This window comes from Benincasa hispida, chromosome 11 (assembly GCF_009727055.1).
Source record: "Benincasa hispida cultivar B227 chromosome 11, ASM972705v1, whole genome shotgun sequence".
Lineage (NCBI taxonomy): Eukaryota > Viridiplantae > Streptophyta > Magnoliopsida > Cucurbitales > Cucurbitaceae > Benincasa > Benincasa hispida.
This window is the reverse complement of record NC_052359.1, coordinates 55,992,211-56,004,886: the sequence shown is the minus strand read 5'-3', so window position 1 is coordinate 56,004,886 and position 12,676 is coordinate 55,992,211. Positions and strand designations below refer to the sequence as shown.

The window sequence follows — 12,676 nt, the reverse complement described above, 5'->3', positions numbered from 1 at the left end:
AAGGCTGAAGTTGAAAACCTGTTAGGTAAAACGGTTAAAACACTTCGATCAAATCAGGGTGGAGAGTACATGGATTCAGTATTCTAAGGCTATAAGATAGATATGGAATCTAATCCCAACTTTTAGCACCTGATACACCTCAATAGAATAATGTATCAGAAAGGAGAAATAGAACCTTGTTAGACATGGTTCATTTTGTGATGAGCTATGCTCAATTGCCTAGCTCATTTTAGGGATATGTAGTGGAGACTGCAATTCATATCTTGAACAATGTTGCCTCAAAGAGTGTTTCTGAAACACTTTTTGTCACACTGCCTCCCGAGCTTACCTCTACAACCCGAAAGGAGGCCTAAGGACAACAGATACCACCTTTTTGTGATACCTACTACCCATCTGAATCTTTTTCACTCATTAAAATTTAGGTCAAGGAAATAAACAACTGTTTGGCTAAACTTATTTTTTACAACAGTATAATGTTCATACAACTCCCAGACTTAACTATAAATGTTTACAACAATAACTTTAAAACCAGAAGTGTGGCTGTGGCGTGGCAGACCTTGACCTTAGCAGCACCTTGGAACTTCTCATCTTTTCGCTACTTGGGTAGAAAAACATGAAAGAAAAGAATGAGCTTCAAGAAGCTCAATGAGTGGTAACAACATAACAAGTCTCTTCAACTTATAACAAATAAATCATATACAATTACGAGGTTAACATTCAAACCTCAGCTTTAAATGAGTATGTTCTCAACCTTACCTACATACACGGTAGATAGTTAAACTGATACTAATTATAAATGCATACTCTCCTATGTTTCCTATGTGCACATAGATCCCCACTTATGGGCTCAGAAGCTAGGCCTGTCGGCCCTCTGACCATCCCATACGAGATTCCTCTCATAGGCTCAGGAACTAGGCCTCATGGCCCCCTGACCATCCTGTGTGATTCTACTCCGGGCTCAGGAACTAGGTCTGCTGACCCCCTAAGCATCTCGACCACATATTCTCATTTTCGTTTCGGTTACTTATTCACAACATAAACATAAACATGAAAGATGTGCTTAAGACCTTAAAGGAATTAACAGTCACCTTAATTGGTAGGAACCTTTCTCTCTTTCCAAGTTCCTTGGTTTCCTCTGGCTTCCTTTTGAACCTTAAATTCCATATTCATTTTGAAGCTCAGATTACTCATCATTACAGACCTTATTTTGAGACATTTCCTTCTACAAATAGGTTTAGAAATTTCTTAACTTACTTACCTTAAAATCTCAGCTCAGAAAGACTAAAATCTTCAAATCATCAAGACTAGCCTAATCATACCCGAGAGCTCGACCCTTCTGTCTTTTCTTCAGTCTTTAGCCTGATTCCTTTGTGCTTCTTCTCTGGTAGCCCTGCCTTGAAAACTAGACACTCAAAGCTTTCGCATGGCTTTAGAATCACCTAAAACGCACGAGTAGTTTGGGAGCACTCTTCATTCCAAGTTGATGCTACTTCATGATCTTACTGTCTGATAGCATCTCCACCTCTTGGAACCACTTGATCAATGCATGGTTGTGCTACCAATGCATGCTCTTCATGATCAATGCAAAGCTTCTTCTGAATTTTTCTTCAAACTCTCTTCCAAATTTCCTTTGAAGAGAGAATTTGTGTTATGATCCGAAGTGAAGCCTTAAGGTGGTATTTATAGGCCTTTAGCAACCGATCCTCATCATCTCTTAAGGCTCCAATGCATGACACCTCCTACTTAGGAACTTTTGGAGTGTCTTCACCTTGCTTTGCCACTACTTACTTCCATGCCACTTCCTACTTGCATGATGTTACGTCCTCCTCCTCATGCACAAGTTCTCTTTGCATGCCTTAATATTCATCCACCTCCTTCTAGCTTAAGCTCAAACTCCTCATAGTTTAGCCACTTGTCTGGATGAATTTCTAACTCAGCCTTGCTCTCCAAGTTCCCCTTGTCATCGCATCCTTCCAATTACATGACCGCATGCTTACTTGATCGCATGACTTGATCATCACATCACCCTTCTTTATACCACACTAACCTCAAATGCCCTAACCATCACATGGTACCAACCTGGTCCCATCGCATGGTTGCAAGCTTTCCAACGCCTATCCCTTTGTTGGTCGCCTCCTTGGTCATCATTCAACCATCGATCGACCTATTTGTCCATGTATGACATCATCGCATGCCAAACCTTGGGAAGCTAGGTCTCAAGCCAATGCTTCATGGTTTGTCTTATCGCATGCCCTCACCGCATGCCTACTACCATTGTGCCTTTGCATTAATGCCCAAGGCTTGACTTGCCATCGCCTAACCTCTTGCTAACGCATACCTTCATGATCGACACAAGCATGCCCTTATTGCTTGCCAATGCCCATAGCAGCATGCACAAGACCAATGCACTCACCACCTAACCTCGCAAGCCTTATGTGTCGCAAGCCCCATCAACGTATAGACACTACATTATACGCCCATCATGGCTTGGCCCATCGCATAGCTTCATCGTATAGCTCTTGCGCGCACTGCATGCCAATCATGGTTTGGCCCATCGCATAGCTCTAGCACGCATCGAGTAGCCAGCGCCTTGCGCTCAGTGCTGAACAATAGACAACACGCATGCCGAACCTCATCGCTTAGCTTTGCGCTTATCGTCTAGCGCCTATGTTCATTGTCTAGCATCTATGCTCATCATCTAGCGCTATTGTCTAGCACTATTGTGCAACCTCACAAGTAGCTATGCGAAGGCAGCTATGTGATCACCCCTGGGCATGCTCCAATGCCCAGCGCCCTTGCTTCACGCACAACCGAATGCATTTTTGCTCGCACCTGGCCCATCCTGCTTGCTCACGTAGCCTCTTGTCATCCTAACACATGAGCAGCCTTTGTCATGCCAATGCTTGGATAACGCCTCATGCCAACGCTCGGCCAACATGTGTCCATCATGGTTTGACCCATTGTTTAGTGTCTTGGCTGCACACCCTATACCAACACATGGTGCCCTCATGCGTCTACCACTTAAGCCAACATGACACCCTCCAATGTCAAGACCAACACATAACCAACTTTTACCATGCGCCCATGCCTCACAAGCTTCAATGCATGGTTGTCCTAGCTTTAACACTTAGCTAAATTTCCACCTGTTAAGCTCCAACTCAAAGCTAGTCAAACGTTTACTCCAATACTTAGAATTTTTATTCCCCTCAACATAAGATTTAACTTATACTTGATTTATTTTCTTAATTACTTACTTAAGTAGGGAAATTGGGATCCGGGTTTCATACCTTTCGAGTTATGAAGGGGGCGTAAACCTAGTTTACGTTACTTTAGAATCTGGGGTTTTTCGCACATGTGCTAGTGACAAATCTTAAGAAACTGGAACCTCATTCAAGGTTATGCTAATTTGTTGGTTGCCCTAAGGAAACGAGAGGTGGTCAATTCTACGACTCTCAAGAAAACAAGCTATTTGTATCAACAATCGCTACATTCTTAGAGGAAGACCACATGAGAGATCATAAACCACGAAGAAAATTAATATTAAATGAAGCTACAAAATAATCAACAAGGGGTTGTTGATGCAACTGGTCATTCATCAAGTGTTAATAAAGAAGCTAGCACTTCAAGTCAATCTCGTCCTTCTCAATTGTTGAGAGTGCCTCAACGCAGTGAGAGGATCATATTACAACCTCTGTTACTTGGGTTTAACTGAAATAGGTTGTCATACCAGATAATGCCGTTAAGGATCCATTGTCCTATAAATAAGTGATGAATGACATAGACAAGAACCAATGGGTCAAAGCCATGAACCTTGAAGTGGAGTCTACATACTTCAATTCAATATGAGAACTTGTAGATCTACTTGAAGGGGTTAAACCCATAGGGCATAAATGGATCTATAAAAGTGATAACGAGTAGAAATGCACGTTATTATTGTGCTAAGTTATTAAACAATGAAGGTTTGCGTTGATAAAATATATATAATTGCGTCCAAAAAGCATTAAGTTCATAATATTGTGGTCGCAGGCGTCCATCGCATGAAAACAGTTAACTTATGTATTTTTGTGCAGAATATGCACGCAAGGGAAAAATGTGATCACAAGAAATCAACGATCGAATGCAGCATTACCGCAAGGCTTTGCGGTGATTTGCGCTCGCAAATATCTGCTCAAGAAGGATTGTCACATAGAGCTGGCACAACTTGGTGGGCGCATCTGGGTGAAAAGCATAATAAATCACGATGGGACAGAAAGCTGATGACGGTCGATTCCGAATTAAGTTGACAAGCTGCTAACGAACTACTGTAACAAGTACACTCAACTTTTCGATGACAAATATTTGACACATCAGACAGAGAATTAATGTCATCCCATCAGTGCAATCATAAAAGAGAAGCAGCCTTTCACCCCGAAGCTCTATAAATTCCGAAGGCAACCTTCAGTGAAGGAGTTCGGACAGTTAGATAATTTTCCCTTAGATAGAATTAGCCTTGCTCTTAGTTTTTTTACTTCGAAGGCGGAGCGAGAGAAGGGAAGAGACACCGGAAGATCGCTCTGGTCAGCTCGAGAGAGAACCCAAAGGCGTAGAAAAGCAAAGAGAGGGCCAACTCTCGTGAGAGCGAGACTATCTTTTAAACAGAGTAGAGAAGAAAGGTGTAAAAAGCCTTGGGAAACAAGAGATTGCTACCAGGCTCTTTATTTTCATTTCGAATTGTTATTTTTTATTTCAACTCTATATCTATAAAATGGAACTTTCTTATCTACATCTATTCACTCTCTTAAAAGCATGCATGAGCAGCTAAATCTATCGAGTGGTTCAGAAGAACTAAGCTAACATGACCTAGGATCTTCATTGCATGCGATTGTCTTGTCTTATGTTGCACCCAACACCCCTTTAGAGCTACTCGAGAGAGAGTCTAAAGAAAGAACCTAAGACTTGAGAGAGCTAAGTTAGAATCTAGACACGAGAGAGCAAGATTAGATCTGCATAAGCAAGAGATAGGGACTTAGAGATAAGCTCTGTTTGCCAACATGCATCGCATGCACCCTAGAGATAGGTTACGATATTATATGGTCGCCTTGTTTGTGTGTGTGTCATTTTTCTTCGCATAAACAAGAATAGAGGCTTATGTGTAGGTCCTATAGTCGCATATATCACATGCTTCTAGAACTAGAAACCGTAGCATTTGCGTTGAGAGATGATTTGCTATTGTATCTGTGTTGCGTGATCGCATAACATGAACGCATCCTAGGAAGTGTTAGCTGAACCCCTTCTTAACCCGTTCCCTAACTATTCATTGCATCTTCAGTATTATCAACTCTTATTTTAACTCTGCCGCATACTTTTTATTACCGCAAACAACAACCCAAAAACAACTCTTGATTTATTGGTTACTGCAAAGTCGTCTTAAAAATTATCACCGCATACCGTTTTCCTTCGTCCCGGAGTTCGACCCTGGACTTGCCAGAAAACTCAGTAGGATTTCTACTTGGATTCTATTGAGAAAACTTGTTGCACAATGCATTCCCATCACAACAATTCATTTCATAAAATAACGCACCAAGTTTTTGGTGCCATTGCCGGGGACTTCGGCAATTCAGTGTGCTAACGATAATTTTTTTGATTACTTTGCAGCTCTCAATCTCTGGCGAATTACGTCCCAAAGATTGAGAGGACGTTTCGATAAAGATTGAAAGATAACCGCCAACAACAATAACCAAATAAAGACGACATGGCGAAGCAACCTGGAAACGGAGCACCAATGAAAACAATGTCATGGCGAATCCAATCCTACTGGCAAACGATCGCAATATGCCCATTCGGGACTATGCATCGCCCAACCTCTACGATTTCTCCCCAGGAATCATGAGGCCTACTCTTGATGGATCTTGATTCGAAATGAATCCGGTGATGCTGCAGATGATCCAGACTGCTGAGCAATTTGAAGGAAGGCGTGGTGAGGACCTGCATGCCCACCTCCGGAGCTTTATAGAAATCAGCAACACTTTTGTGTTCCCAAATATCTACCAAGGAAGTTTGACTCACTCTGTTCCCATTCTGTCTCTTATACACATCTAGATGTGTATAAGAGACAGGAATATTCTTGATCGCATCTCTAAAAATCACGAGGACTGGAGAGAGAGCGATCAGAGATTGAGAATAAAGGATAATGACGCAAACAATGGTGCCATCGCATCACTTCAGAGTCAGGTGACTGCGATGATGAACTTGATACAGGGAATCGCAATCAACAGCCCGACACCGCATAGTGGGTAAGTGAATGCAATCAATCAGACTATCGTAAGGTGTTCGACTTGCGATGAAGGACACGCAATGGAGGAATGCTCGCAAAACCCACAGTCTATTTATTTTGTGAAGAATAATCCATTCTCTAACACGTACAACCTTGGGTGGAGAAACCACCCCAACTTTGCGTGGAAAAATCAGCAGCAAAATTTCCAATCAGTGGCGCAAAAAGAAAGGTCACCCGGATTTTTCCCGCGAAATAACGGCCAGACGAGTAATCAAGCCAGAAGCTCACAGACGCCACAATCTTCCTCCTTGGAAATTTTGTTGAAGCAATATATTGAGAAGAACAAAACTGTGCTTCAAAACCAAGCGACGTCTATCCGTAACTTGGAACTACAAATGGGCTAAATTGCGAGCGAGCTCAAGAACAGACCGCAAGGGGCCCTGTTGAGTACAACTGAACTCCCACGCAACCCAGGGGGTACGAGTAAAGAGCAGTGTCAAGTGGTGACATTGCGGAGTGGAAAGACTGTGGTAGGGGAGAAGAAGAAGCCTAGTCGGACTGCTCCAATTGTGCTGGAACCTGAGATTACGGTGACTCGAGAAGAAGAAGGAGAAAAAGAAGCAATAGAGCCAGAGATTGCGTCCACCTCAATGCCAAAAGAACAAGGGACTATGAGAGTATAGTTGCCACCTTTCCCACAAAGACTCAGAAAGAAGAAGAATGACGAGGTACAATACCAACGCTTCATGACTATGTTAAAGCAATTGCATATTAATATTCCATTCACTGAAGCGATTGAGGAGATACCTGCATATGCGAAGTTTCTAAAGGATATGGTGACCAAGAAGAGAGGCACTGGTAAGTTTGCCATGGTGGCTTTGACGCAGAGCTCCAAATCTATAATCCCACCGAAGATGCGCGATCCTGGGAGTTTTACTATACCTTGCTCCATTGGAGGATTGTACATCGAGAAAGCGCTGTGTGATCTTGGAACCAGTATCAACTTGCACCCATGACAGTGACTCTCCAATTATTTGATAGATCTCTGGTGCATCCAAAAGGGAAGGTGAAGAACGTGTTGGTTACAATCAACAAATTTATATTACTAGCTGACTTCATCATCTTGGACTACGAAGTCGACAAGGATATGCCCATCATCCTGGGGCGACCATTTTTATCAACCGATCGTGCCCAGATTGATGTGCACAAACGAGAGATCACCTTGAGCGTGAATGGACAGAAGCTCAAGTTTGACATTATCCGTGCCATGAATTATCCTGACGAAGAGGGCCTGAATGAATCTGACGACGAAAAGAGTTTGAATGAAGAAGAAAAGCCTGAAGATGAAAATGAAGATAAGGATGCGATCACGCCTGAAGATGAAAACGAAGATAAGGATGCGATCGCATCCATTGTTGCATGCAATGCGATCATAGAAAAAACAAACAAGGATGATGAGATGATCGCAACCCAAAAAGAAGAGCCGACAATAAATGAAGAAAGAAAACAATGCAACCGTCCTTAAAACAACCACCAATAATAGAGTTGAAGACCCTGCCCAACCACCTAAAGTATGCATTTCTGGGGCAGAATAAAAAGTTACCGGTAATCATTTCCTCTTAACTTAATGATGACCAAGAGAATGCGCTGCTGAGCATTCTAAGAAAATATGTGCGAGCAATTGGCTGGTGCTCACAGACATTCGAGGAATTAGCCCCACATACTGTATGCATAGAATTCGTCTCGAAGAAAACCACAAAGGATCGATCGAACATCAGCGTAGACTCAACCCTGGATGAAAGAGGTCGTAAGAAAGAGATAATCAAGTGGTTGGTGCGGACATCATCTATCCGATAGCAGCACAGCAGGTGGGTCAGCCCCGTGTAGTGCGTGCCGAAAAAAGGTGGGATGACAGTAGTCCCCAACGCAAATAACGAGTTGATACTGCAAAGAACCGTTACCGGATGGCGTATTTGCATGGACTCCTGCAAGCTGAATGCGGCAACGAAGAAAGATCATTTCACTTTACCTTTCATTGACCAAATACTAGATCGTCTAACTGAAAATGACTTCTACTGCTTTTTGGATGTGTATGCCGGTTATAATCAGATCATGATTGCTCCCGAAGATCAAGACAAGACCACATTCACTGCCCGTATGGAACTTTCGCTTTCCGCCATATGTCATTCGGCCTCTACAATGCGTTGAGCACTTTCAAAAGGTGCATAAGGCCATCTTTTCATAATATTTTGAAGATTCTAAAGAAATATTTATGGACGACTTCTCTGTATATGGGCACACATACGAAGTCTGTCTTGCCAACTTGGAGAAGATATTGAAAAGATGTGAGAAGACGAACCTCGTACTTAACTGGGAGAAATGTCATTTCATGGTGAAGGAGGGCATTGTGCTAGGGCATAAGGTATCTAGGGACGGATTGGAGGTGGACAAGGCAAAAATTGAAGCAATTGAGAAGCCTCCCAATCTCGACAAATGTAAAGGTTGTAAGGAGTTTCTTAGGGCATGCCAGATTTTATAGACGTTTTGTCAAGGTCTTTTCAAAGATAGCACGACCGCTGAGTGCGTTGACGGAGGTTGATAGAAAATTTGACTTTGATGACAATTGCCTCAACGCATTCAGGATTTTGAAGAACACATTGACGACCGCGCCCTTGTTGATCGCACCAGATTGGACACTTCCCTTTGAATTAATGTGTGATGCAAGTGGGTATGCGATGGGAGCAGTGCCGGCACAGAAGAGAAAAACAATATTACATCCCATCACATATGCGAATAAGACTTTGAATCCTGTTCAAACAAACTACATCACCACAGAAAAAGAGCTGCTTGCAGTAATTTTTGCATTGGAAAAATTTAGAGCATATTTGTTGGGAACAAAAGTACTCATCCATACTGACCATTCAACGATAAAATATTTGATGACAAAGAAGGACGCAAAGCAGAGGTTGATTAGATGGGTTCTCCTCCTCCAGGAATTCGATATAGAAATAATTGATCGCAAGGGGACGGAGAACCAAGTTGCAGATCACTTATCCAGATTGAAAAATCCAGAGGTTGACCGCAATCAGTCAGAGGTGAGTGCGGTGTTCCCAAAAGAGCAACTATTTCATATTGAAGAATTTCCATGGTACGCAGGCGTGGTAAATTATCTGGTTTGCGAGCAATTTGCCGAAGATTACACCGACCACTAAAAGAGGCGGCTCAAGCATGAATATATAGACTAATGATGAGTAATGAATAACGAGGACAAGTTATAGGTGGAAAATGACCCCCACACCACAACCAACTTTCAGAAAAATTGAACCATTCATAACTAATCAAAAAGGGGAAAAAAGTAAAATTATTTCAAATAGTAAAATTATTGAAAATATTTACAAGATATAGCAAAATTTTAGAATTATCAATGATAGATACTAATAGAATTTTATCAATGTCTATCAACATCTATCATTAATAGTTTTAAAATTTTGGTATATCTTGTAAATATTTGGATCATTTTTCTATATTTAGAAACAACCAGAAAAAAAATTACATTATCACACTTTGAAGAAATTTATTCAAAGAGACGGACGATAACATAGTTGACAATTTTAGACTGTTAGAGATGGGAGAGAATCTAAAAATTATAGTTTAACCCCACATCCATAAATGCCAACCGTTTAGAAGGATGATAATCAAATTGCCACATGTTAAGGATATATTTGGAATTATTTTGAGATGGTTAAAATTACTTTATTTCTTGTCAAAATCACTTTTCATTAAAGTGATGATAATTGACATGAGCTAAAATTGATTTTAGAAGAATTAGTTGATAAATGATTTTTGTTAAATGATTGATGGGGAATCAGTCTCAAAATGGTTATCTAATTCAGTTTTTGTTAAAATATTGTTGGTTAGCTATTTGTGAAATCATTTTTTAGTTTTAAATACTGGAGCAAAAGATGACCGACATTATCTATCATTAAATTGTAAACAAACAATTATATATTTTGAATTTTCTTTCGATATATTATAAACATTCACCTTACTCAATATATCATCTATGCGTATAAGAATTTAACAATAAAATAAATAAATATAGATATTTACCATAATTATTTAGTTAAATAATAATTTCTCAAATAGAAAAATACAATTGGGTAACTATAAATTCACTTTTAGAACCAAACATAATAATTTAAAATCACTTTTAAATATTTGAAGGGTGTGCTGGAATACATTTTAAAGTGCTTGATTTAAAAAATAAGTTATTTTGGAATAAATTAGGATATTTGACAACTACTCAAAATCATTTTTCAAATGTATTTTAATCAATTTTTATCAAATGTGTTAAAATAAAAATGAATTTTTTGAACAATATATATATATTTTTTTTTTGAAATCAATCCAAGCGAGCTAAAAAACCACCCTAAAAAGTTGAACCAAACATAAACTTGATTGTTTAAAAATCAATTTTACAGAATCAATTATACCTAGATCTCTTTTTCTAAAATCACTACTCCAACTATCACTCCAAATACACCCTAAATAACATTTTTACATTTTGCTCCAACTTACCAAAAAATTCAATTAAGTTATTTTCATTAGGTCTTCTTTTTAGTTTGCATCCCTATAGGATTTGATCTGGAGACATTTGAGGCAAAGTTATCATAAGACTATAATAACTACCTATTGTTACAGTAAATACTATTTCAAAATCTTTAATTAACTACAATCAACACTATTTCAAGACTTTCATTTACTACAATATATTTATTATTTGCTACAATTTTTACTATTATAAATTTATCATTTTTTTTATTATTTGCTCCAATATTTACTATTTCCTTCTCAAACTAAAATAGTTAAAATATACTATTATAATCTAAATTAAAATAATCTACAACTTAAACACAAATTATTATAACCCAACTATAATAACCTAAGACTATAATAACTAACTTCTTGCCTCAAATGCCTTCTAAAAGATGCATAAGATGAAGGTGGTTTCTGGTTCTCAAAGATTTTTTTTTAAAAAAATTTAAACTTCTTTTCAATCCTTCCAAGTATATCTTAAAAGTGTTTTAATTATAAGTTCAAAAAACTTTTACTAAATATATGTTTTATTCTTAGGCGTTTGAAACAAAGAGTGAAGTTGTGAAGTCCTAGATTACAGTGCAATGAATTAATAAATTATAAAATTAATGTTTTTTTAGTCGCAAACCCCACAATATCCCTAGACCAAAAAATAAATAATATAGATAGAAAAAAAATATTTTTTTATTACAAAGTCAAACATCACACAAAATGTGAAAAGTGCTTTTAGGCACTGTGAAGAGGACAAAGATGAGCAAGGAAAGAGGGGAATTTGTTTTCTTTCCTCATTTATCACTCTGAAATAATTGAGTTCCTACGATACAAAGGCTATAAGTAAAAATGTAATGAACTAACAAATTCCACATAACAAGTATTGCCTATCTCCTTTGGAAGTTAAGGAATTTGATTCCATAGGCAAACACAAAGAAGAAGATGAGAACCCAGACAACATGAGTTGCGACGACAACTGGGATGAAGTCGTGGTCGTACCCGAACCCTTCTTTAAGGAACATCTTTAATCCTACATTACCAAATCCTGGTATCTGAACAAGATTGTCTCTGTCACCAACTTGAGAAGCTATAATTCCATATATAGTCCAAGCCACAGGATTAGCCCAATAATACCATCTCCACCAAATGGGGATTACCTACAAGTGTTGGTTTAACCATGAGTTCGAGAAATTAAAAAAAGGATCGAAGATCGAAATATCAAATTTGGACGTCATTTACCGGTCGAGGAATGAGAAAACCAGCGAACAAGTTCCAAAAGCCAATAAAGAAGGACACGACAATGGCTGCAATGTGGTGGTTTGGAGTCAATGCTACAACCATCATCCCATACAGAGTGAAGTATGTGAAACACATCAAACCTAAGTAACAGAACAGCAGAAACTTCCCCAATTTCCACTCAAATCCAATCATGCTATAAATAATGAGACTATAAATTACAGATTGAACAGAAACATAGATAGTCTCAATTGCCACCTGCAAACAAAAAAAAAGGGGGTTTAATCTTTAGTTAGATTATATTCATCTTAAACTTAATCTACCATCTAGTTATGATTAACATGGTAGGAGTTTTTACATAAAACCTTAGTAGTATAATCTTCACCTTCTTATTTCATATAATGTACTACATGTTGGATCTCATGTTGCCCACACTTGAGCAAGAGTTAAAAATATATTAAAAAGATTGAACGGTAGGATTTGGACAAAATCTTAGAACTTAGAAGAAAGCAATCTTACAATGAAAGATTTAAGAAAGTGATAAGCTCCAAGTACTAGTCTATAGCTTTGATTTCAAAGTTATCCTAATTATAAACACTT

General features: G+C 38.8%; 1 protein-coding gene across 1 annotated transcript in view; it reads right to left on the bottom strand.

Moving 5' to 3' along the window:
- Positions 1 to 11,486: 11,486 nt before the first annotated feature.
- Positions 11,487 to 12,676, bottom strand: part of LOC120090769 (ABC transporter G family member 34-like) — a 7,822-nt gene continuing 6,632 nt past the window's right edge. Inside the window, exons 2-3 of the mRNA XM_039048477.1 lie at positions 12,080 to 12,362; positions 11,487 to 11,997 (exon numbers count right to left, since the gene is read on the bottom strand). Of these exons, the coding sequence (XP_038904405.1) occupies positions 11,728 to 11,997; positions 12,080 to 12,362 (553 nt within the window). The 3' untranslated portion in view covers positions 11,487 to 11,727. The remainder of the gene's footprint in view (positions 11,998 to 12,079; positions 12,363 to 12,676) is intronic.